This window comes from Chamaea fasciata, unplaced genomic scaffold (assembly GCF_029207755.1).
Source record: "Chamaea fasciata isolate MVZ Bird 193981 ecotype frontalis unplaced genomic scaffold, bChaFas1.0.hap1 SCAF_1, whole genome shotgun sequence".
In the NCBI taxonomy this organism is placed as follows: domain Eukaryota; kingdom Metazoa; phylum Chordata; class Aves; order Passeriformes; family Sylviidae; genus Chamaea; species Chamaea fasciata.
The window spans coordinates 67033916-67060906 of record NW_027094086.1 but is presented as its reverse complement, the minus strand read 5'-3'; the positions used below and the strand labels follow the sequence as shown (position 1 = coordinate 67060906).

The 26991-nt window shown below is 39.1% G+C and overlaps 1 protein-coding gene across 2 annotated transcripts in view; it reads left to right on the top strand.

Moving 5' to 3' along the window:
* The first annotated feature begins 760 nt into the window (after nucleotides 1–760).
* Nucleotides 761–26991, top strand: part of RPRD1A (regulation of nuclear pre-mRNA domain containing 1A) — a 43903-nt gene continuing 17672 nt past the window's right edge. The window contains exons 1-7 of one of the 2 annotated variants that reach the window (XM_066185423.1): nucleotides 761–1020; nucleotides 10433–10562; nucleotides 11250–11356; nucleotides 11439–11533; nucleotides 12441–12567; nucleotides 12666–12841; nucleotides 13841–15794. In XM_066185423.1, the coding sequence (XP_066041520.1) occupies nucleotides 870–1020; nucleotides 10433–10562; nucleotides 11250–11356; nucleotides 11439–11533; nucleotides 12441–12567; nucleotides 12666–12841; nucleotides 13841–13855 (801 nt within the window). In that variant the 5' untranslated portion in view covers nucleotides 761–869 and the 3' untranslated portion in view covers nucleotides 13856–15794. Of the gene's footprint in view, nucleotides 1021–10432; nucleotides 10563–11249; nucleotides 11357–11438; nucleotides 11534–12440; nucleotides 12568–12665; nucleotides 12842–13840; nucleotides 15795–26991 lie in introns of those variants that run through there. The other variant, XM_066185413.1, reaches the window with a different exon arrangement.

The window sequence follows — 26991 nt, the reverse complement described above, 5'->3', positions numbered from 1 at the left end:
GTGTCCAATTCTGGGCTCCTCAGCACAAGGAAGAGGAGGAGCTGGAGAGGGCGCCCAGTGAAGGCCACAAAGATGATTTGGGGTCTGGAGTGTCTCTCTAAGGAGGTGAGACTGAGGGAGCTGGGGATGTTTAGTCTGGACAAGAGAAAACTGAGAGGGGATCTCATCAACACATACAAATATCTCAAAAGCAGTACCAATAGCATGGTGTCAAAACTCTTTGGTGGCACCTAGTGACAGAACGTGGAGCAATGGCCACAAACCAAAACACAAGAAGTTCCACCCCAATCTCAGGAAGAACTGCTTTATGCGAAGGGTGACAGAGCACTGAAATAGGCTGCCCAAGGAGATTATAGTCTCCCTTTCTGGAGACATTCCAAACCCACCTGGACACATTCTGTGTAACCTGCTCTATCTGGCCCTGCCTCTGCAGGGCGGTTGGACTGGATGATCTCCAGAGATCGCTTCCAGCCATAACGATCCTGTCATTCTCAGCCTGCTGGGCGAAAGAAACCGCTAGGCCTGGGTTGCCTTGTGGGGGGCTCTTATTTCCCATGCGCGTTTTTATGCCATGTTCCCAGGGCACGATGCTGACAGACTGATCCCACTTCCCGAGGGACGCCATCCCCGCGCGTCCCGCCCCGCGGCTGGCGCTGGGCCGGAAGTGATGGCGGCCGGGGAAGGGGGCGGGGCCGCGCGGCACCCACGGGGCTCGGCCGCCGCCATTTTGTTGGCGCCGGGCGCTGCCGCCGGGGCGGGAAGGGTTGGGAATCGCTCCTGGGCTCCTCCCTCGCCGGGGCCGGGAGGCGGAGACTGAGCGCGGCCCGGCCGGCACGGGACGGAGCGGCGGGGCCCAACGCGGCGCAGCGATGTCGGCATTCTCAGAGGCGGCGCTGGAGCGGAAGCTGTCGGAGCTGAGCAACTCGCAGCAGAGCGTGCAGACCCTGAGCCTGTGGCTCATCCACCACCGCAAGCACTCGGCGCTCATCGTCAGCGTGTGGGAGCGGGAGCTGCGCAAAGGTGAGCCCGGGGCCGGGCAGGGCCCGCCGGGCGCGCCCCGGGGCGGCGGGTCCGGGGCGGAGGCGGCCGCCCCCGGTGCTGCGGAGCGCGGCTGCCCGGGGGCTGCCCGGCCTGCGGGCCCGGGGAAGCCGCCGGGGAGAGAGGGAGGGTAGGCCCGGGGAGAGCGGAGCTGCTGAGGCCGGCGTTAAACGTCGGGTCTCCGTTTTTCGATGACCGTGGGCTGCCAGGCGCTGCTTCTCCTTTTTTTTGCTTCCACTCTGCTCGCTCCTCTCTTTTTCTTCCCGTTCTCCTTTCTCCCCATAATGAGATGTCTCTGAGGAGGCTGCCCCTTGTGTTTTATCTCTTTTTTAAGGAGCAAGGGAAGTGGGAAACCGGAAGGAATCCGGCGAGCCAGGGGTGTAGGGCTTTTTGTTGTTAATATTAATTACAGCTCTTTCAAGACGGAGCCTCTTTAGGTATTATTTTTCATCGTCTGTAGTGGTGCTTTGCGGTAATACTATTTGAATTACTTGTCCACTCAGGTTTTTTGCCAGAACCTGTTCTTGAAGGGCCGATGAGGATGGGAATACACTGAGGGAAGAGCAGTGTAATGTGTCCAAAGTGGTTTTCACTCCCTGGTTTTGCCAAATGGTTAATACCAATGTTAGCGTAATAGAAACGTGAGTTTCTTTAGGTGTGTTCAGTGTGCAAACTTAAATGTTAATGTGGCTTTCCGTTTAACAGCGAAGGACTTGCAGCTGTGGGCAGTAGTTCGGGGAGTGAGGGGGAGAAGTGGCATATGAAGGTTTATTTGACCTGATTGGGTAATAATGTGACCTTAAGTTGGTTCATTTAAAAAAAAGAAAACTCACTTGCTAGAACTCTGCTTTGGTCTACAAAGTGATGCTGTTTTCCAGTAGCTTCCTTTGGAGCCTCGCTAATACGTGGATCTTTAATGGGAAAAGTAGAAGACTCGGTCTTTCAGACTGAGAGGAAAAACAGCACTAAGCCATTACAGGACTTCTGAAAGAGTAAGGAACCACTGAGTTTCGTGTGATATGGCTTCTGTAGTTTAGTTTAAAATACTCTTTTTCTGGGATTTGTTGTCATTTGAACTTTGAGGAATGAGTTGAATTCTTTTTTTGTGTTGACTGAAGAAAGACTGATTGGTGGCGTATTCCATCTTAAGAAGAAAACACATTTTCACTCTGTGTTAGTTGCAGGCTTGCTTTTTTTATGTTCCAGGAGCAAATTAATGAATCTCTCACCTGTGTCTGAAACATTTCACATTTCTGGGCCTTCTAATCAAAGAAGACCAATGTAAGGGGTTATGAATGATACCAGGAAGGTGTCTTAAACTAATTGAAATAGACAGAGGGTTTTGGTTGCTCATCTGAATTAGCATGCACAATACTAGGTCATAGTAATCTGTGGTAATAATGGTCAGTCCTTAACTTTAATTTTCCTGTTGTGCTGGTTGACCAACTGGAGAAATTCAATCTTTGAAGCCTGGGCTGCGTGTCTGAGAGTGGCATTGAGAGGCAAGGTTAACAACCTTCTTTTGAGCTTTTGTTGAGGACAGCTGCCAGAATTGGGTCTGTTTTGTTTCTTGAAGTTGTTGTCCTGCTTTTGCTGCTTCAGAGTAGGATTTTTTGCTGTGACCTCTCTTTGGATGCTAGCCTTCAAGGGTCTGTGGAATGCATGTGAAACTCTGTGTGTGCTAGGAGTAGCTTAGTTGCTTTCAGGGCTGACCCTTCTGGGCTTTAAGGGCTATGTGAACTGTTTCATATTGGAAAATAGGAAGTTTCATTTGAAGCTGCCATAGGTAATATACACAGGATGTGTTTTAACTTTCCATCTCTTATAATATCCAAACTTCAAAAATGTTATCTTGCATTTACTTGATACTAATTTCTGGCTAGTTGCTGCAGAGAGTTGTAAGATGGTGCCTAATCCCCAAATGTGGAAGCAAGTGATCTAAGCAGGCAGCATGGGAAAGATGAGAGGAAAACTGCTGTCCTGTGGTGAAGTGAGTGCATAACACACCACAAAGTAGGATATTGGCAGTGAGGCTGTAACTGGAGTAAGTTTAAGGGTCCTGACTTGCCTGTCATCCAAGCCATAGAAACGTGATTTCTCTCCTACCTGAGAGGAGAATTACTTCTATTTGGGGAATATGGATATCAAAATTATTGACATTGACAGCTGCTATTGCTAGCCAGTAGTGTCTTAGAACTGAAAATTGAACCTTCCCTTTGTCGATTTTATTTCCTTTCGTTGTATCCCCTTTTTTATTGTGATCCCTGTCTCCAGACCTTCATTCCAGCCTCCTGCCTTTCAGGATCATTGTATAACTAGTTGGCTTGAGCACACTATAACGATTCTATGTTTTTTTGGATGCTTTTGGTTTTGGTAAAAGGCTGCTGGTGTCAGATGAGCTTGCATGAGCCTTTCTGAACAGGTCTCCAACTATTCATAAGGACAAGTCCTAAGAGCAGAGCTCTTACTTTCCTAAATGTTTGGTTCTGATTCTTTTATTTTTAAAAGAGTGGAGGTGAAAAGACAGCTTTTCAAAGCTACATATAATTTACACAGCATAAAATGTTAGTGCCCTTCTGTTTACTTGGATTGATCAGCAGTGGTCACATCCCATATTCTGGCATTCCTACAGATCATCAGTTCAGCACACCTTCATGTACAGGTTTTCTTGAAAAGTGTGTACTGAGGGAAATGATCCTGCTTCAGCTAGATTTCAGAAGCATGAAATATAACTCTCAAAGTTAAATAGTTAATTACTTGGTAGTCAAAAGCTTATTCGGTATTTAAGTAGTTAAGTAGTAGTAATTAATTAACTTGTGATTACCTCATTTTAAAAAGGCAGCTGATGGGCCCATTTAAACCTATGTAATATTGTATATCCATAAAGGAAATGACTTACAGGATTTCTTTTGAAACTGAGTAGTGGCATAACAGATACAAATTAGTTGTGTAAGCTTGCATTCACGGAATGGCTGCTGGGAAACCCCTCAGGGAGGAGCACCTTTGAATAGGCTCTTCTCAGATGGAGCCTGTTGAGAATTGTTTTTTGCTATTTGCATGTCAGGGATGTTCTCTTGCATACATCTCTTGCTCCCTGATTTCAGGATGCTCTGCAACTGTAGAGGTTTGCTACTTGTTTGTTCATTTTTTGAAACAAAAAATTTCACTTCTGTAATTCAAAGCATCTGTCTTCTAGGGTGAACAGTAACTGCTTGTTCAGTAGGGTCAATGTGTAATTTGCTGTACTTGGTTAAAATGTGTTCTTTTTCAGAGGAAAAACCCCCAAATGGCTAAAAGTTTATAACATGGGACTTGTTATTTTGAGTTCCAATTAGTTGTCCGTAATAATCTTTTCCTGTCATCTCATTTTCTGTTAGCTTTTCCAGGTCCAGCTCTGTCACTTGTTAAGTATTTATTTCTTAGTGATATTATAGTAAGCACGGGATATTCTGAGTTGGAGGGGACCCACAAGAATCATCATGTCCAGGTGTTGGCTCTGCACAGGACACTGTTGTGTGTATCTTTAAATCTGATTTCAGGTTCAGGTATCTGTTTCTTCAGAGCCCACACGGCATCTCAATGATGAGTCAATAATAAGGTGATGGTGATCATCCTCCATCCTCCTTAATCACCTGGCCTCTTGTTTAGGCTGTCACCTGTCCCCTCACCCGTGTCACACTGATTGTCTTCCCTGCACAGCTTATCTGGGTCAGCAGAGCCATTGTGTATTGCCTTTGGACAGCCACAGTTGTGTGGGTACATCTGGGCTGCTACAGGGAAATGTATGTCTAGTGCTTCACTCTGCCAGTTCACCTGCTGCTCCAGTTTATTATGCTTTTTTAGGGTCGTGTTGTTTTTTGTAGTTTTTTTTTGTGTTTTGTTTTGTTTTGTTTTGTTTGTTTGTTCTTTGTTTTTTGGTTTATTTTTTTTTTTTTTTTTTTTTTTTTTGTGTTTAAGTCATTCAGTGATATAAGAAGCTCCTTTTTTGCTTATTTATGGTTTGTCTGCAGCTTCTGCTACTGGGACGTTTGCTCTTGCTTGGGTCCTCATCCAGTATAGCTGTTGGCATTGATGCAATGTGTTCTTCTGAAGCCACTGGCTGTCGTGGCAGCTGCTGAAATTTGGAAGATAGAGGATTTTAGTAAGTAAATTGAGAAGGCCTAGCAACACTTAAAGCAGATTTGAAAGTTGTACTACATCTGAATTACCCTAATATTTAGCTGCTTTGGAGCACAACTGAAGCCGAAAGTGGTTGCAGTATATTGCCTTGAAGATGGGAAGTGGATCACAGGAAACAAGTTCCTGGTTTAAAGCAATTATTTTCTGTACCATGTAGTGTAGTTTTTTCTGCCAGGAGAAGGAATCTTTCTTTTCTGGTGGTTTTAAGATTATTTTACTTAGTGGTGGTATAATGTCATTGGCCAGTGTGAGAGAATAAATAATTTTGGGTTATTTTATCTAAGAGAAGCAAAACTATGGCTTTTGTATTTCACTGGTTATGCCCACATGAATCTTCTCATCCACGTCAAAAGGTTTGGAGAGCAGCAAACAGGCAAAACTTTGGGTGAATGAACGTTGTTGAGTCTAGTTAGGGAAACTTATTTGCTGTGTACATGATTTACAAAATGATTTGTAGTTAGGAGCAGCACAGTGGCGATGTAAGAGCCTTTCATTTAAAACAGTTATGTTTGGGTTGTTTAGTCCAAACATGCGTGTCACCTGTACCTGCCTGTCTCTCATCGTTCTGGTTCTGAATACTGAAGTGTTGGGTCTTTTTCCTATCCTGAAACTGTTGTTGCTGTCGGTTCATGTCCATCTTGGCATTTTACCAGCCCGGCAAGGCAATGAAAGGAGTTTGTTTCATGTGTGCAGGTAATTCAGGATATGCATTAAGTGCAGTGGGAAGCTTGTGCAGAGTAGTGATGCTGGAAGGTTTCCCTGGTCTGTGACTAGCTTTCTGGCATTCCCCTGGTAATTGGATGCTGATGGCTTTATTCCCAGCAGTGGCTGTGTGCTGTGTTCCCTTTGTTACCAGTCTCCAAACTCAGTCAAAATACTTGGATCCTCAGACCTTGAATACACTCAGTTGGCAATCAGATTTCCCTCTTTCAAAAGAAAACACAGCAATCATCAAACCTTGGTAAAATTCACCAGGTGGTTGTGCAAGGTTAACACTTAGTTTAACCTTTTCTTAGTAGAAGGTTAATGAATTTTAAGGTCAAATGCTTGTTGTACAGCTTGCCTTTTATAGATTATGTTATCTTTGAACTGCCTTTTCTGGTGGCAGCCTCTCAAGTGGCTTTTTAGAGTCATAGTGCCAAAGATGCTCTGCTTAATCAGCGTGCATAAAAACCCAGGTTAACTCTCTGCAGTGTGAAGGATCAGTGATCTTGCACTCAAGTTTCACTGCTGCTTGACTCTTAATAATGTTTGGTCTTGTAATAAAAAGCTTGAAAGCTTGTCAGGTGTTTACAGGGATGTCAGAGCTCCTCTTGCAAAGGTGTGAGGTGTGCTGTGAGAAAGTGTGCCCAAGATTTTGGGAGAACTGGTGGCACTCATAAAGTCTCCTGTGTGTGTATAGACTAAAGTAGTTCAAAAGCAATTTAGCCAACTCTTTATTTGAATTCATACTAGAGAACTTGAGTATGCTGATGAAATGTTTAGAGATGGTAACTGTGGTGGGATTTTAACATATTGATGCTTATTGTCTCGAACCCTTTTGTTGGGTGATATTTTCTTTCAAGGTCAGTTGACACAGCAGAGCTGGCCTCTAGAGGGTCACAGCCTGGTGTAACATTTTCAAATGGCTCAGTCAGCCTGTACACTTGTAGTGGGGTATAAGTGAAATCTCTTATGCTTGTGTGTTTTCCTGTAGTTTCTTCCAGTAAATCTAAGACAGCAAATACCTCTAAGCTTTAGGTGTAAAACAGCAGGAAACTAATGGGCATGTTTCTAGCAGTCTTCATGGGAGCTCAATTTCAAATGCGGGAGGTAACCCTGAAGAAGACAAATACAGGTGATTATGCTGACTTTTGATTGCCAGGGCTAACCTCGTTGCAAATGACTGGTTTATTGCGTTTCAGGGTAAAACACGGGTTTCTTGCACTAAAGTGGTGGCTTGTCAGTGTTGAGACTTCTCTAAGTCTTATGGATTAAAGCATGTAATGTCAGGGCATTGATACTGAGCTGTTAGAGAACCAGGCATGCCCAGGCAGGGCTAACGAGTTCCTGAGAAGGATGGATTGCCAGGAACTAAGACTTGATAATGTCTCCACTGCAGATATCTCAATGCATTAATTGTTGGTGAAATATCATTATTATCTGAAGAATATTCATTGGCATTTAAACGTGTCAGATACATTTTTGGGACAGACATAGTTTCGTTTGCAAGGTGCCAATCCCACATTGGGGATTGTAGTCTCATTGTAGATCCTTTAATAGTAATATGTGTAATATGGCTCTTATACCAACCAGTACTGTTGACATGTTAAAATATTTCAAAATCCAGTGCTTCAGGGAGCTGCTTTGATGACTAAATGGGGATCTGGTTGCAGCAAGCAGAGGAGTTCTGTGAGCGCTGCACAGAGCTTCTGAAAAGATGACTTGATCCACCATGGATGATTTCTTGGCAGTTTTGTGTTTGCAGACAGTACTGTTGGTGTGCCAGAGATGCTGTGGGTTGGCTACTTCTAACACTGCACATTCTGGCAGTGTGTGCCCTTCAAATCCTTCTTCAGCCTAAATTCTTACCTTAGAAAAGGTTTTTTCCCTTCATTTTCCTTTGATGGTAAGAGTGCTTTTGCTATTAGCCTTGCCATTTGTTGAACACTATCAAAAAATTGTCTGTTTGATCCATTTTGATGTTCTGAGGTTTATCAGTGCCCAGGGCTGGAAAGTTCATTATCCAGAACAGATCTGTTTGGTCCTGAATTTAATTTGTGTTTTAGACATCACTTAATTAATTTATACTCTTGCTAGCAATAGAATGTTTTCAGCTCAGGTGTCAGCCTCAGTTGCATTGCACCTCAGTCTGATGTGTAAGGCCAAGTGCCAGTAGACCAGTATGTAAGTCTTGATGGTTTGTGAAGGGAAAGGGAGCACTTCTTAAGACTAGGAATGATTTTTACCTTTGAAATTTTGTGCAGCACATTCTTACAGCAAGAGGAATTAAATTTTACTTCACAATTTTCCTTGTGAATAATAAGGATAGAACATCAATTGAATTTCCAGCTGAAGGCACAGATAGCTTAATAGTGGGTTTAGGATTTTTGTTCGTTCTGCACAGCTTTGTTTATGTTGAATTGCAGTAGGAAGCTGAAAAGGAAATAAGCCTGAAAGTAACTTTCTGGGGTTTAGGATGCTTTTACCAAATATGATACATAAGTCTTTTACTGTAGTGAATAGATGCAGTCTGGGCTTTGTGTGTCACTGTGTATCCATCTCATGTCTTTGCCAGCCCAATTGATTTGTCTGTCTATTGGAAAGAAGGAAGTTGGGGTCTGTCACAAATGAGGACTAAATCCTCATCACTGAGGATTAAAGCATGAGGGTTTTTTTCCTGGTAAAATGGATGGACAAGGGCCTATCCTGCCTGCAGTTCCAGAGGATATAGGATGGGGAGCAGCCTGCTTCATTAGATTTTGAGTCCTAATTCTGGGCTTGTTTAAGAGCTGGGAGAAGGGGCCAGGGCCATCTTTGGTGAACACTAGTTACTTTTTGATTGTGCCTATGAGACAGCATGTGTTTACTGACATTCTCTCTTTGAATAATTGAAGACTTGGTGGGTGTCAGAACTCTGATTTACGTGAAACATAGGTAGATGTGTTTTTAATCATCAGTCAGTTTCAATATAGAAATTTATAGGTTTTAATACAGAAATTGAGCAGCACAAGTTTATAAAACCTACATTATAGATTAGCCCAGATTTTGACTGAAATAGATTAATTTCCTGGGTGCTTGCATGTAGTGACTTCACTGTTTGGAGCAGACTCTGTAAAGAGTCCTCCTTGTGTCCAGCACTTCCAAGATAATTTTTTTTTGTTGTTGTTTTCTACTCTAGTTTGCCTTGATTGTAAGAGAAGTGCATTTTTGCAGTTAACAAAAGGTTTTTTCCCCAGTCAGTCCAGAACTCCCAGCTTGTTAGATATGTCTGTTCAAGAGATTGGGAAGAATTCAGTACTTCAAGGAGAAATCCTTCAGAGGAGTCGTTCTGTAATGCAAAAATTATTCTCAAAAGCATTTCCCTAGAGTGGAAGCATATTAACATTGAATTTTCTCATTATATGTGAGGGTGGCAGTTCTGCATTTTTGAGAGGATGGCATAGAAGGTAACAAAATCAAATCATATTTGCTTGCGCAAATGATAAGAAATCCTGGATTCTCATTACCACAGTGCTGCTTTCCTTGGGAGAACAGTAAAACTTGTCTTTCAAGAGAAACCTCTTTTTCAAATCAGAGTGTACATACTGAGATTATGTGGTGGTAACGGTATTCTGGTGTTAACCAAGGGTAGAAATGTTGCAATGAGAGTTTCAGCTCAAACAGACTTGCAGACTAATGGAGATTAGATGAAGTGTAAATGAAAATACCCAGGTAGGAGCACTTAGAAAACATGGAATAGATTTTGAGAAACAACTCATAAATTGGAAGTTTGTAGTCTATTGCACATTGAGAGGTGGGATAAGATGTTCAAGGTGCTTGGAGGAGAGATACACTACAGTACCTTGAAAGTGGTTTTTGAAAACGTTTTTGTGCTATTACAGCTGCTGGCACAGGAGTGTTTTAACAATTCGGGGGTGAGGAAGGGGAGTTTCACAGGGACACTGACTAGGGATTGACTGTTCAGTTTCCTCAGATGTGAGAACGAGGAGTGGTTATGTAAGGCTGAGTGAAATTCAGACTGAAAAGGAGGAGGTTCTTCGTGTGAATGATCGTGGATCTGTGAAGTGCCTGGTCAGAAGACTTCATGAGTGTAAGAAATTTAAGCAGGTTTAAAAGAAAGCTGAAGTACTTGGAAGAAATCCACGAAGGTCACCAAACAACAGTCATAAAAGGCTCAAGAAAACACCTGAAAATAGTTTGGGGATGAAGAACACTTTGGAATATCTGGAGATTTTTTCTGTTTGTTTTTTGAGATAACACTAAATGGAAGTTGTCATACTATGAAGGAAGAAGAATTTGAATGAAGGGAGAGAAAACCCAATGGATGACTAAAGTCTTTTCAGATGAAAATACTGAAAATGTGAAATGGTGTAAACAGTAATGAAAATGGGAAAAACGCACTTGATTTCAGGATGTGGGGGGTGGGTGTTTGTATTCAGTGTGAACTTGGATGTATAGGTATTAGCTGAAGGAAATAAATTTTCTAATTATTCTTTACTTTTCTTTTTATTAGCAAAACCAAATAGGAAGCTGACATTCCTGTACTTGGCCAATGATGTCATACAGAACAGCAAAAGGAAAGGACCAGAATTTACAAAAGACTTTGCTCCAGTAATAGTGGAGGCCTTTAAGCATGTTTCAAGGTACAGTAAACTTGTGTGTGCAGTGTCCTTCATACCGCACTCAAGGGGCATTCAGAGAAGTTGTCAGTTGATGTCTTCTGGCCCAGCTAGTCTTCATGTGCCATTTCTGTGCTTGAAATCTTGTTAGTTTAATTTATTCAGTGTTCTTTTCATCTTGGATAATCTTACTACTGTTGGATGAAATTTGATAGTAAATTCATCAGCATTCAGTCCATTTTTGCCTTGGAAGGCTGTTAGCTATTCCTGAAACTGAGGCTTGCTTACTATCTGTGTTTGTGCTACAACAGTTTGACATTTTTCATTACTGGGTGTTGCGTGATTTTTTTTTTCTCCCAGCAGCCTCTAATCTCATTGCATGAGGAAGCTGGAGTCTTGATACAGGATTATTTTCACAATGATACACAGCTGTTGAAAGAACATAAACCTATTTGTAGTGTTTGCAGATTTATGAGTTGAAAAAAAAACAGAGTTGGGTGTTGGCCCTTGTTTTTTTCTAATCTGCTTGCTGGGACGCATTGAACTCGTCTTTCCTTACTTAAAAATGTGAATTTGTTATTTTCTGAGCTTATTTGACTCCTGATGCTTGGATATTGCTAAGACCTGTGAGGGTCTTTCTGTGAAAAATATTTACACAGCAGCACTGTACTTCTACCTAGTGCTGATCTTTGTTTTTTTTCCTCGTAACAGTGAATCTGATGAGAGTTGTAAGAAACACCTTGGCCGAGTGCTGTCTATTTGGGAAGAAAGGTCTGTTTATGAAAATGATGTATTAGAACAACTTAGGCAAGCTTTGTGTAAGTATTTTGTGAGTGTATGAAGGTTCAGTCTCGTGTTTGAAATAGTATTTCCCTGAGTGCTCTGTTTGTTTTCATTTAGATGGAGACAGAAAGGTGAGGAAGCGCACATATGAACAGATCAAAGTTGATGAAAATAACTGTTCACCTCGAAGTTCTCCCACTGATCCTCCTCAGGTAAAAGCATGTTTATAAAATTCTCTACATATGGTTTCATTTAGAATTTTTCAGTTACTCTTTTTTTTTTTTTTTTTTTTTTGAATGGTCTCTGTTTTTCAGTAAAGTACTGTTTCTGGGCAAGGCTGACTACACCTGATACTTTTCATAGTTTTTCAGCAGGGTGTGCTGTAACTTTATGTATTTGACACTAAACCGAAGTGTATGAACTGTATGTCCAGCTTTGTTCATGTCAGGATATCAGCAATAGTTTCTACAATGTATTGAGTTCTCATTCAGTTTCCAGGGTAGTAGTGACTAACACATGTATTAGAGTAAGATTGTTATAGATTTATCGATAAGATATTTCCCAAAGTTTCAGTCGTGATGGCTGTGTAAAATTCTTGTCTACAGCTTTTCTAATTCTTGTGGGGTTTTGTTGAGATATTGTCCTATCTCAGAGGGATTTTTGTTATAGCAAAGAACGACTGTCCTCGAGTCATGACAATTTGGTATGTTTCTCTGTAGCAGATATCTGGGCTTCTGTGAACATCAGCACTACTTCCAGAAGAAGTGCACTGATACAGTCTTTAGGAAAATAACAAGAACTGTAATTTTAAAAAATGTGTTATAAAATGAAAGGTACTGTAAAATAATCACTACTGTCAAGAAGAAAAGATTTATAACTATTCTTATACTGAGAATTTAAATGAAAAAGCTCTTGTAGAAAGGTGACCTTTAAAACTAGAAACACTGCAGTGTTGTGCTGAGAATTAAAGGTTTTGGTTTTTTTGACTCTAAAGGTGATACTGTAAATGCTGTAAAAATTACCATCAAATCAATACTATAAGCTTGTTGTAAAGTACTTTTGTTTTCTTCTAGGATCTGTTTATTTAAACTAGTTCTCAATCTTGCATGCTTTTTTCAGACCACAGATCTCATTAGAGCATTACAAGAACTAGAAAACGCTGCCTCTGGGGATGCAGCAGTTCACCAGAGAATAGCTTCCTTGCCTCTAGAGGTCCAGGATGTGTCCCTGTTAGACAGAATAACAGGTGAGGGTTGGGGGCCTGGTAATGGAAATGCTCTTCGAAGAACGTAATCATTCATAATGAAATCACGCTTTGTTTGTTTTTCTCTGCTTGCTTTTTAGATAAGGAATCTGGAGAGCAACTTTCCAAAATGGTAGATGATGCATGTATGTTACTGGCGGATTACAATGGCAGGTTGGCAGCTGAAATAGATGATAGAAAACAGCTAACTCGAATGTTATCAGACTTTCTCCGGTGTCAAAAAGAGTTCCTTGCAGAGAAAGAACATAAGCTGGAAGTGCGTAATGTTTTGTTTTAGTCCCTTCTTCACTAAAGCTTGTTCTTGCAAATGTTTTTTAGTTAGCCTAAACAACTTCTCTCCAAAGATAAATATTTTATTGCCACTGTTATGTCTTTACTTCCAGCACATTATTAACACACTGTTTGATTCTAGTGTTCTAAACCTAGTAAACCAGCTCTTTCTGCCTTTTTAGCAATTCAGTCTTGGTTATATCTACAGACTCGTTTTAGTAGTGCAGATAGAAAGTCTTGTCCTTGGTGTTACAAACTTAATTTTTCATAGTGTCGTTTTCTTTCCATGCTCTTTTCATTCATTGTTATAAGTCTTAAGTATGTATTTGCTAAAGGATAAGAATTTAATTCCAGGTTTCAGCACAACTTTTTAACCTGACTCAAGCATCCATTAAACCCAGGAAAATGTATTTGTAGCTTCTATGCCCTCTAACACACCTGGCTATCAGCACTAGCACCAACAGGACCAGAGAGATCATAAGAAAAGAAGGATGTAGGGTGAGGAGCTCATTATTAGCAAATGATCCCTTAAGTTATTCTGTTCTTCGCTGTTGCCAGTCATCTATTTTCCTTTCCTACCATGTACAACTGTAGAGCCTCCTACTGAACATTCTACATATTTAGAATATGTCCATAATTTCATGTCAATTGCTTCCCAGTGCTAACTTGGGGATTACAGTGATCAAGCTGCATCATTTTGCAAGGGGAGATGTCTGAGCAATCACAGTGCCCTGTAACTGTAGCATATGCACATATGGTACCAAAATTAATTACCCTTCAGGTTTCTTCATATACACCTATCAAGAACATTTTCTTTCCCTAGTGGTTTCTTAACCTTTTTATAACTTCATAACTTGGATTCAGATTTTGTTGTGCGTTTGTTCCAGAAAATGCTGTTCATAATGTGTTTGAAGTCGTCATTAAGATCAGTTGTATCATTCCTAGCCTACTCCCTGACTTACTTCCTTCCCTTTGTGCCTCACAGAAAAGCAATTGGTGAAGGTTCTTCTTATCAACCTTACTGTGTTTATCCTGTGGGAAGAATATCAACCAACTTCATGTAAGATAGATGGTATGCATGGTAGTGCTGATTTCAGTAGCAACTGGTCCAACTGCATAATGGAACCTGGAAGATTAAGGCACAGGAGGCCTTAAGCTTTTCATCATATGCCCTACCTTCCCTCTGCCTGTGTCCTTTGAAGGACAAGTTCCCACAGTTTCAGTGAAGGGCTGGTTGTCTAGAGGCACTGACTTGTTTACTTGCATCTCATTACCAGGAGTTATACCCTGTTTAGTTATAGTAGACTACCAGGATAGTGAGTTGCTCAAAAGGCAATGACTTAGTCCTTCAGACAGATTTACACTTCTGTAAAATGAGAGAGCTCAGTTTAAAAGAAATTAAAAGTGGTAGCTTAGCTGTGAACAGATTCCACCCTTGTTGGTTTTTTTTGACAAATACAAACCAGTGTAATTTCCCAATATTGCTAGATCAGAGAATTCATAATTTTAGAGAAAGCAATTCCATATTATTGGGCTGTTACGGTCCTTCACGTAGTTTCTTGGTGGAATTATTTAGACTCCTAAAGAACTTAGTTCTAATATAGCACAGTTTCATTTCTGGACTAGTTTGAAGTCTTTAAAATAAGCGGGAGACAGTCCTCAGTATCTGTAGCAGTCTGTTTTAAACAGGTGAAGTCGTAGGATGTTGAAGTACACTGTAAGAATGTTTTTAGGCTGATTAGTGTGGCATAAATGATTTCCTAATACAGAACTACAAGCCAGGATGGTGTCAACCCAGTTACTAATAAAGGCTTATGAGCCACGAGATTTCAAAAAACAAGAACCTTAAAATTAAGTTTGTAAACTAGTGTTGAGTAAAGTGACTTCTTGTTCACTACCAGTAGGGCTTTTTGGTTTGGGAAGTGGAGGCTGATTAGCATTCTGAAGTTTTGAAATGTGGGATTAGTGTCTGTAGGGCTTGCTGACTTAGCACATGTAGGATTTATTTTGATGATTAAGAAATGGAGATGAAGCAAGGAGTCTCTGTTTTTACAGATCTGGGAAATTCCATGGCTCAAATTGAACCTTGCTTCTTGGCTTCTCATTTGAAATAGCACTGGGAGAGGGCCTGTCACCTGATTCATTTAGAATGTATTTCCTTGAAATGTCTGTTCCTAGGTTTTGCTGTTCAAGTTTCATTTCTGGTGAAATTAATTTGTTCCAGACAAGCTTGTTTCTTGTGTTAGACTTCTGGCTATTGACACTTTCCTGAGTTATAACATGGGCTCTCAGTTTTGACAGAAAATCTTTACTTCTTCCTGAATTACTATCTGTGAATATACCAATCTGTGAATATAATGCTGAGATCCTACCTTACTGATCCCTTACCATACCAAACATGTATAGTAAGGAACAAGTGGATGTATTCTTCGTTGAATCTAAAAATGTTACCTGCTGTTAACCTTGTTTAACAATTTGAATTCGAGCTGAGTTGTCAGTAGCTTTCAGCATTAGATAAAAGTTTTAGACCTAAATTTCCAGATCTTCTTTCTTCTAAAGATAATTTACAGGTAAGTAATTTTGAATAACCAATCTTCCCGTGAGTAATTTTTTAAGAGTAAGAGTCTCTCTAATAGTTATTTTTGAAACAGAAGTGCGTGATTCCCATCAAAAGCAAGGTAATGTATGTGCTATATCTTGACAGGAAATTTTGATAACTGGTAAATAATGTTATGTGTGCATCAAAAGCTAACTGTCCTGCTTGGTAGGTCACTTTCCTAAGTATGTTTCGGGTAAGTAGTGTCATCTTTAACTCTTAAATTGTTTTCTTTAACATCTGTCTAGCTTCTGTTGCAGGTGGTGGACATGGACCTATCTTCTAAGGATGTCACCATTCATTAGTATACACATCCTGCTAAAAATAAATTTAAGAATCAAAATCTTGTATTGTCTGTTGTTTTTGAAAACTTGAAGAGGAGGAATTCTGTAACTACTCATACCAAAGCTCTGCTATTTTCATCTATATTCTCACAAGCATTACTGAGTTTATGCCTGAGATGGATAAGCATTTATCCAGTGTCACTTCATTTTCTTGAAGACTACAATTTTCACGTTGTTGTTCCTAAAACTCTCACATTCTTTCAGTGAAATAATTCAAAATTCCCAGTGCAGAAGTTTGGGAGTTGCTTGCATTGAAGCTGCCATTTCCAAAAGGAGAAAGCTGTGAAAACAAGCTTTTTTTTCAGCCTTTTGACACTGTTGGGTTTACATGATTAGAAATGAGAAGAGGTGAACGTAGGACTTCTCCTTCACGAGCACAATAAAAAAACTTTTCACTTTATTAAGTAACAGAGAAGGTATGCGTTATAATTGCACTTAAACCCCTTTAGAACCCCCCTCAAATTCAGGATCATGCTAAGGAGTCTTTTCCCTTCACTTTTGGTAGTTTTAAAGTAGTATAAATATTTAAGGTTCAGTGTACTGTGGCTCCAGCTAGGATTTCTATTTAGATAGGATTCTGTCTGTTAGAGAAAATGGAAATTTTTGCAGAAATACTTTTGTGGAACACTTTTTTCTGAAGCCTTTGATGACTAATACCATTCCTGTTTTCTACTACTTTGGTTGACTTTTCCCTTCTTTCCTTCTGTGTTGTATGTCCCTCCTATCTCTCTGCCCATCCACTAGTTTTTGAACAAAAATATTGCCTGGTCTCTTGGTGTCACTGAAGAATAAAAATGAAATTTTTATCTTATACAGGAACAAGGAATCAGCTGTAGATAAATTGATACCCAGATGGCTCGTGTCCTTTTGATACGACTGTCCTGTTATTCTAGAATTAATACGGCCTTAGAAATGACATGAACAAGAGAAGTCCTTGATTTACTGTTCTCTCGTGTCTTGCTTTTACCTCTCCCTCCCACAGACTCCTGGATTACAGAGTGGTTAGTCTCTTACTAAATTTCAAATAAAGGGTTTGATAGTTGTAACTCTTACTTGACTCATGAACAGGTATGAGTAGGGGATCACAAGACACCATCTCACCTTCACTTTGACCTTATGAAAAGATGTAGTATTGCTACACTTAAGTGTATAGTGGATATAGTTTCTTGCACACTCTATCAATATACCACTTCAAATTTGGGAATATCTTGTTAGTAGATCCAAAATTTTATGAGGGAAGTGCTACTTAGGGAAGCCTGCCTCTGATTTAGCAGCTTGCATTTAATTAAAACACTTAATGGTGCTATCTTGCATTTCTGATTTACTACAGATCTCTAAGCAGTATTCATATTCTTACACTCACACATCTGGTTTTAATTGTGGTTTCTTAGCGTGTTGAGAGAATACAATATGTTCAATGCACATTAATTTCATGATTGAGCTTTTATGGCTCCATATAGCCTGACTTGTCTTCCTAAAGGTTTTAATTTTGTCTTGGAATTTTACAGATAAACAGCAAGCAGTTAGTCAGCCTTGACTTCAGCTCTGGATTTTAAAGACTTTTTTTTTTTTTTCCTGCTCAGTTCACACTTAGTGGTTTCAAATGTAGTCAAAAATATTAAGCAAACAGTTTAGGGCTGACAGTGATATAACAGGCCTCTTATCCTTAAGGTTTTTTTTTTTTCAGTACCAAACTAGGTTGGTATTGTTGTCTACTGTTGCCCTTTACTGTGGCCTTTGTGTTACCACAGGGGGTAGTGCTATCCTTCTTGGCTTTTTTTTTTTTCTTTGAACCCCTTATTTTTCCTTAGTATGTCAGCTTTTTTTGCTCAGTGACAGAGTACTTAGGGTAATATATTCCATTATGCTTCATATTTTTCAAGTTCACTACAGATAACTGGGCTTCATTTCTTTATAACCTTGCAGCTGAGCACTTAAATTATTTTACTAAGCTTTGGCTGAAGATTGATTTGTAGGATGAACCCTACATTGCCTTTTATTATGGGGTGGAGTTTGCAGCATTGTAGGTGATCTAGAAGTCCATAAATGTGGCAGCAGCACAATAACTCAAGTTATTCTGGAGTTGGAGCTGAGCAGCCAACCATGCAGTGATTACAGAATTGGTGACTGCAAGGTATCAGGAAGTGGTCAGTAAGGTTCATCCAAACCCACTAGGACTGGTTTGAGTATTTAAGATCTTCTGATAGATGCTTGGTAAAAGAGATAGTGGTACCTAATAGTGGTACAGCAGACCATACTGACATGCTGAACCATTGTATTCATTTTTGTTCAAGATTGCAGCTTCAAAAATTGAAGCTGACTTGGCAGTGCTTCCAGTTCAGGGAATATTTGACTTCTCCTGAAAGAAATGTTTTGAGTTGAGGTAGATATTCTTGGGCTGAGTGGAACGTGACTGTGGAGCTCTTTTTTTTTTTTTTTTTTTTTTTTAAATAATACAGGGCCTTCACCAAATTTACTTTTTTTTCTCTAGTGGCCCAATTCTGAGTAACTTGCAGTTTTTCAGGCATGTATAGAGCTCTTCACCATCCGGAAGGAAATGTAGGGTAAAGATTTCTAATGGGCATGTTCTTCATGTTCTAGCTCTCCCTATCCTGCCCTGTATGAAATGAAATGTGATTTTGTACCAGGCCACTATGCTTAGATATTGGTGTGGATTGGTTGAAGTCCTTTGCTTATAGGTTGGCCATTTGAGAGGCTTTTTGTAGCGTAAATGCTTTATTAGAATTGCACAGAACAAATCTTTTAGTAAATACCAAGACTGGGCTTGTGTTTTGTAAAAACCAAAACTAAGTTTCCATAAGATGAGATGTTTGGATTATCTGCCAAAAGGTGACGGGGGAGAATTAAGTGATCAGTGAAAAAATAATGTCGCCTTAATTTCTCTTAAAGGTTTATTTAGTTAGAAGTTAAGGTGAGGGGATGTTTAAAATAAGACATAGGTTGCATCTCTTCTCTGCAATGGAAGTAGGCTTGCTAAGTTTTTACAGATTGCTGACCTATCTTGTAGATGTTGTGTCTTTGTTTCCAAAAGCACTTTTTTCAGTGTCAGGAGATAAACTTGCAGAGTTTTGTAGAAGTAATTTGCAAGACTAGAGTGGAGAACAGCAGCCCTTAATGTCAAACACAACAAAGCAAAGTCAAATGGTTGGTGCATGTTGTTCCCCCTGTGTTGTAACCGTTCTGTGAGAGTAATGCTTATTTGACCTGTTTTCATAACAAACTTACAACCTCTCTGTACTTGACCAGTAAATACATCTCTTGCATATAGCGACTTACCAACTGCAGCTGCAGATACCTGCATAGTAGAGATAGTAGAGAGTTACTCAGTTTGTACCTGAGAGCTTAGACTTCACAGCTCAGTGTTGCCATTGAGAGAGCTGAAACAGTTGAAGGCTTCCACCTTTTAAACTGACTTATAAGATATTTGAATATAGATCCTGGCATTTCTAACAGAACAGACTGAACAGGTTGTAGGTTGTACTTTGTTCACCCTTGTAAAATAAATATAACCTTTTGCTTCAGTTCATCACATTTTAAAGCATTGTTTGTCATTCAAGATACTCTGGTTTTGAAACAAGATAATAAAATGTTTCAGCTGTTACATTTTTTAATGCATTTCACCCTTATTATTTGTGAAGGGTGAGTATTTTTAGCTTTTATTCTGCAGCTTACCAGTTAGTTTTTATTGAAAGGGGAAGAAAATGTTATATCTTAATGAGATACTGCAAGATACCAGGTACTTTAATACCTCTGATGTGCATTTTGAATTCCTCATAAAAATACTGAAAGAAGATACTGGACTTGCCTAGATAGGACTTACTGTTGTTTGTGAGACTTCTAGCCAGAATGTTCCTGGCTACTGCCAGCCAAAAACTTCACTCTTAACCAAAATGAATGGATCTATTTGTGTCATCCTCAGAAGAACAAGTTTTGCAGGTATGTAAAACCTTGTGCAAACATCTGAGATGATAGGAAATTGTAAAGGGAATAATCGGTGCTCTAACTTAAGTTTTTTGAAGGGTAGCTGTAGATTAGCAAGTGACTTTCCTGTAGTGCATTCTGTAGTAGATATTCCCTTTGCTTTGATCAGGAGTTTGCTGGAATAAAAAGAAAACCTGGATATAAGGAATTGATGTAGGAGATACTGCTACTGTAGTGCCTATTTATGTCAGTAGTAGCAATGAGGTTTTTCAAGTTCAAGCTACCTTTTTTGCAAGCCTTAATTTCAAATAGTAATACTGTTATTGTTCAATTTTTTTTCTTAAAAATCTTATGTTTGTGTTGTTGTATTTACTACATGTAAAGATTTTAATCTGTATTTTGAATACAAAGTCAGCAGAACTGTACACCCTCTTTGTATCCCTCCCACAATTAGAGGCTTTTGACATTTTGTTAAAGCAGTTATAAACTCTAAATTGGAACATAAGACCACACTGAATGGCAGGTAGTCATTTTAGGCAGAGTAAACATCAGTCTTTCTGTATGGTAGTTACTAAGGAAACATTCATAATCTAGTTTCAAAAACCCCTTAATGTTATGGGTGGAAAGGGAGAGGGAATGGAGGGTGTTGGAAAGCTCTGCTCCACAATTTGAGATTACTTGTATAAAAAAGCTGAATCAAAATATGTTGCTTCAGCTAATGTCTTCTGGTAGTTTTATTTAATAGGAAAATAAGCCCATGTGAATTTGAAGATAATTGCAGTTGACTCAAAAGCTGTGCTCCTTAGAGTTCTCTGTAAATAGTCTACACATTAAAGCCTGTGTTGTTAGACTGATATTCAAAAGTTGTTTTACAACTTTTGCAGTTTTAAATTTTTTATTTATTTTTCTGCTATCACTAAGATCTAAAAACTTTATTATAAATAAGGGGTTATTTTTGTCTAATGAGCTTCTATATGAAGTTAAAAGGAAGCACGATGCTCCAGTTACACTTTACTGTGACCTATAACAGGAGTTACATTCTTTTGCTTCATTTTTGATAATGGTTTGCCTGGTTGATTGGGAGGGCTGATGAGAACTGCTTGTAGAAATCTCTGACAGAAGAAAGAAGAGAAATGGTTTGAACATCATCCTGGTTTTTCTCTCAGCCTTGCTGAAACAACCCAAAACAGAATTTATTCTACGGCAGGCTTCTGATGGTTTCACTCAGAACCATTCCAATGTTATATAGAAATTCTTGTAAAATCTGCTGTAAAACATAGTGGCACTCGTTGTGAACAGAGCTTTTGGAGCATTTGAATGTACACAGCAAGGAAACAGTCTTCAGGTGGACAGCAAATAGCTGTAAGATGGCATTTAAAGAAAATACGCATCCAGTTCCTGTAGAGGTTGGGCAGAGGGCTCATATTTACCCCTGTCCTCATGTCTACATATGAAAATAATTTGTCATTTATGTAGTGGTCTGAGACAGCAAATCTTGTCAGAGCCTGTTAATGAAATAATGTATGACCTTTTATGTTGTATTTAATGTTGGCATAGGGGAAAGTAAGAAATGTTAATTTGTGCAAAGTGATTAGTAAGTATAGGTGCCATCTTTATGACAAAAACCTGTTTGCATTTAAAAGAGCTTTATTAGGAGTGAAATACTCTTGCTTTTGAATTAAAATTTTGTAGTGTGTAACAACAGTGCATTTTTCCATGTCTGTGGTTGGGTTTTTTTTTTTTTTTTTTTTTTTTTTTTTTTTTTTTTTTTTTTTAAGTTCAGAGCTTTAGTTGAAATTTGTCTGTTACTAAGCCCATCAGTTATGGGTCAAATATCACTGGAAATAAGAAGAACATTCAAGAATATATGAATCTTTCATGACAGATTGGAATAATTTTTAGCTTTAGTAATTTTGTTGTCAAAATTCTGAGCTCATCAATCAAAATGAAGGAGTTGGTTGAATTGCTTTAATCAGGAACCAAAGTTACTCTCTTTTCCTTGTTTAAATTCATTGTAATCTTCTGTAATGATGCTACTAAACTAGTCACAGCATTTATTATGATTCCTGCAGTCAGCATCCATCTCTTCAGCTAAGGCGGCTGAATGTAGAGATCAGAAATACTCTTCAGTAGGACTCACAGTGAAACCAAATTTTACAAATCGAAACCACCACAGTTACACTAATGTCTTCATATAGTAAACCTGCAGAATTTGCTTAAAAATATCCAGACTTTTAAAATAAAACCAGCTTATCCTCATTCCTTTAAAGCTTAGAGAATAGTAGGTTACTTCATGGTGTAGTAGGTCAAGAGCCTCAGCTGAGAAAAGATGAAAATTGTTAGGTAACAATTCTTAGCTGGACTATACTGAAAAATAGAGTTCTCAAAAACTCTGTGTCTTTCTGTTAAAGGTCATTGGTGAAATACAGAACTTTGGTAATATTTCCTTTCAAGTAGTAGCAACTGCAGTTAATACTAGCCTGATTCTGAAAATTAATCTCTAAGATTAATGATAGCTGTTTTTCCTAGAGAATCTGGTCTGGAAGGCTTGCCTCCATACTGAAACACATGATGATGAGGCATGAGTCAAAAGAGGGGCAATGGGAGGAGGAGAACTCCAGAACTTTCACACAGTGGTATAGCTACCTGGCAGGCGTGCTTATTCTTGCATTGATTAGAAGCTGAGATTTTATGATCATGTATATGTTTAGACATACGCACATTGGGGTTTGTTTGTTTGTTGGGGCTTTTTTTGTGTGTGTGGTTTTTGGGGGGGTGGTTTGGTTTGTTTTTTTTTCCTATTTCCCCCCTTATTTCAAGATGTGTTAAGGTGGGTTATTTTCTTCATATCTGGATTTCTCTCATTGATTGGGCTATGGTACATGTGTCTGCAGAGTGGGGAGAACGACTTGGAAAGTGTGAGTTGTGGCTGAGGACAATGTTGAAACACATTGCTCTCTTGGTCCTTTGGAGCTGTCTCAGTAGTTTTTCTGGGGGTGTGACGTAAGAGCAGTTGATGCTGGTTTAGCAGCAGTGAGGAAACAATGTATCCCACAGCTGTTGTGCTTGCTGAGAATGTTACTTAGCCAGGAAGAAGTGGAAGTTGTCATAGGAGTACTGACCACCCCTGACAAGTGTGTAAAGTGGTTCTTACACTTGCCTTAAAACTTCATTCTAAACTAAAGGAATAGCCAGAGCACATTTACTTTTGCATTTAACTGAAGCACTTGTGATATTTTTCAGTTCTGCCAAAAGTAAAGAATATTGTATTAGTCTAATATGTAGTTGGTAAAGTTTTTCCACTGCCAAAGTTTGAAATGCTGTGGAGCAAAATTGATGAAAATAGGGATAAACAGAACACAGGGAAACAATTCAGGATGGTGTATAAATCCTGTAAATGAACTCTGTGTTGTCTTGGAATTTCATTTTATTTTTATAGTATGAAGATGTATCTCTGACATAAAAAGTGCATAAAGTTGACTTTATTAGGGCAAAACAGTTTTGTAATATTTCTCAGTTATTGCTGGCAGTGATTGGCAGAAGAAGAGAGAGTGAATTGCTGTTTCGTAAGGTTTGCAGGTATTGTATAATTTCCTGGGAGACAGTTGCAGTTATGCTGCCAGTCATATCAGTTTTTTCCTTTGGCAGGGAAACAATCCTAATTGAGCTCTTAAAAGTTTGATAAAATTACTTTTGTGAATACATAAAGAGAAGAGAAGCCCAGAGGAATGCTGCAGTAGTTCTCCCCTCGGTCTATCTTAGTCAGCCTATGAGCATGGAACCAGCCATAACTTCTACTACTCTTTGCCACAGCAATAGTTAAATGATGTAGAAGACATCAAGGAATATTGGGGTGGAAAGGGGAGAGTTGGAGGGCACACACTGGCTGAGAGCTACTGTGAGATGAAGAATTGGACTAATTGGGATGAAGTTAGAACATTTGGCACTACCGTGGGTGTAAAATAATTGTCTGCAACACTGAAACGATGTTTCTCTGAAAGAAAGTAATCTAAGGGGCCAGTATTTGAGGTGTTCTTTCAAATACCACTAGCTGTTTTGTTTTCTTGCCTGATTCAGTGCTAAATTCTTTTTTTCACAAAAGCGTCTTTATTTAATTTTCTTCATCTGTGAAACTGGCTTCACAGCATGTTCTTAAATTCTGACTGGGTTGGTAATTGAGAAATATATTATGAATCCAAATTGATTATAAAACTCCCCAACCTTATGCACACTAGGATGATAACCCTATTATCTTATAGGGTACCCTCTATCACAAAAAAAGAAGAAAAATCTGCTGTTACAACTTCATGAAATTGAATTAGATGTTCAGAATTTGAAGCAAGATGATACATATTTAAATGAAAACATCTGAAACATTTTGTTAGTGTCAGAAAGTAATTTTGGTTACTTCTTTTTCCACACTTCTACACTACCAAACTGAAAAGGATGCATTTTAAGTCAATCCAGTGGGGATGGTATTTTTGAGGGCCATAGGTAGGAGAGGAATATATTGCGAAGTGTTAGGCAGAGACAAGTCTGTTACGTTTTGGTTAGTAGAGAAAATGAGGACTCTGATGAGATACAAAGTACTGTTAAGAACACTATCTGTCCCAGACCTTCTCTCACTGAATCAGGCTTATTTCTCAGTGCAAAGGAAATGCTCTCTCTATAGTTGAGTTTGTTTTCCATAGTATACACATAATTTTTAAATGGGGGTGAGAGAGGAAGCTGAGAAGTAAGAGAAACGCCACATGCTTTCTAAAATAAATGTAGACGTTACTGTAGCTGTGCACCAAAGGGCTGGGATATAAATCAGGATTTTGTGATCCAGCATAAATCCTGAGGTATTCAAAACTATTTTGTGAGGCTCTGATTTAAGTGTAGGCTGATGTTAACAAATAGATAAAAATCACTGTAAAAATTAGCTTTTGATCTTCCCAAAAGTTAGACATTTCCCTCTTTATTTTGGTGGAGTTTTTTTTTCTTCCTCCCCATGCATCCAAACCATTTTTTTATGTTGCTCTGTAAAGGTATGGAGAATTGGTTTTGTAGTCAGCACATGCAACAGTTTGAAAGCTTGGCTGCAAGCAGAATTTAAAGTAGAAAATGTGTAGTGGCTACTTAGTACATTGAAAGACAGAGAGACAGATTTGAAGAACAGAATTGGAAGTTGGAGGTAAGCATTGAGCTTTGAGTTCTGCCCTTCAAAAGACCTTTGTTTTAAGGTCAGCTCTGAAAATAGAACTTGGACAATATGTCAAAAGTAGCAGGCAGTAAAATGTGAAGAGGCCTGGAAAATCAAGATTTACATCTGACTCTGGTCCTACAGGTTAAGTAGATGCTTATTGGGCTCTTATTTCCTCAAGTGTTAGGTTGTCATGACCACTTTCCATTCCTAATTATGTATTTCTTCCTTTTTTTTCCTTCAGTCAGTATCAAAGGTTCATTTTACTCCAGCCCAAATACTTCATTGGACAGCAAAGGAAGTAGAGGAACGTCACTGTTTGTTTTTTACCAGTTATTTATGCCTTTAAACAGTTCCTAGATTCTATGTGTAACGTTGAGCTTCTTATAACTTCTGTAAAGACAGGCCTTAGAACTGTCATGTTCTTAGTAAATGTGAGTCCTTTGATCCTGAAGAAGGTAGAAGGCAAGAGACAGCAGACGGTGTAACTCCCCCGAGTGTTACACTTGGCAGTGGTTCAAACACACAAAGTTTTGATGTAATTTATTTCTAGGTTGCTAGTAGCTACCAGAGTAGGAGGAATGATTCTGCAAAGGCAGTACATATGAAATCAGTAATAATCTGCATCATCCCTATTTGCTGGTTGTAATGACCCATCACTTTTTTTCTTCTTTTGTGCACTATTATTTATTCTGCATTCTCCTCAAACCATGCCTGGTCACCAAACCAGAGACCACTGAGAACATTGCATTCATAGAGAATCTCCTTTATCTTTGCATCCCTCGTTGTCTTTGCTGTCCTACACATCCAGACTCAACAGTGAAAGCTGGAGCTCTTCATTGCCTGAGATTTGAGAATATAAAGGTGAAGCCAGGTTTAAATTCTTGATACGTTCTAGAAACATAAAATTTCCCATACTAAGTTACCTGTTTTCTGGTGGAGATAATTGATGTCCTTCAGGTGTAGTGAACCATGGGCAAAAGGTGGTAGCTGTAGCTCATAAGGCCAGCATATTTGATAGATAAATTTGGCGAGCTGTGCCATCATCAACTTTATTTTGGAGTATTTGTCATCCAGAGGAAATCAGGGGTTTTGTTAAAGTGATACTCAGCACATAGCTTCGAGACATACCTGTTTAGTCTTATGTGCATATGAGTCCATAATAACCAGAGTGAGAGATGCTGGATGAGTGCCAGTTGATCATGGTTTCCTCTTTCCTCATTTTCTGCCTTCTTCTGACACAACTTCTGTTGTGGCGAATTTTTGTTATGGCAATTTTTGCTGCTGCTGTTGTTTTTTTTTTTTTTAAATGGTGGTACATTAAACAGTCTTAGGTTTACATGATTTAAATCTAGGAGCTGTACCACTGTAATTAGTATTTTATACACTGACTGTTTAAACAAAACAATTTAGCATGCTATCTTGAAAGCCAGACATTTGTCTTTCTTGTGACATTTGCTGTCGCACATCATGTAGTGAATACAGTGCCATTTCCAGTAGAGAAACACATAATTTGGAATAGGGTGATATGGTGCAATTTTTGTAGAGAAAATTAAATTCTGTCTGTGTGTATACCTGTTGTTTGCTTTCTTGGTGATAACACAGCTACTACGCTTAGATTATCTGAAAATGTAGGAATGGAAAGTCCCTATTTATAGTATTCTTACTGTGGAAGAAAACAAGCATTCTTGCTCAAGCAATGTTATCTCAAAGATGCTTTATCCTCAGGCTAAAAGATTGTGGAATAAAGCAGTGATCCAGGTGCAAACCCAAAGTAGAAAGTACAGTCACTACACACAGGTTTGGTTTTGAGAACCTGCCTGAACTTTTTCAGACAACACATTCTTCTTAAGAACCAGTAATTCCTGGTTTTCTGGATTTCTTCTTGTACAATAGTGCTGTCTTAGAACACAGCAGCAAGAAAGTTAACATGACTAGGCTATCCTCTAGATAGTAGTGTTTAAAACACTATTCCTTTGGTTTCCTGGCTAGCTTCTCACCTGTAATTTATATGGATTATTAATGCATCCCTTGCCACAGTGCTTGTAAGGGAAAGTCATCATAATGTC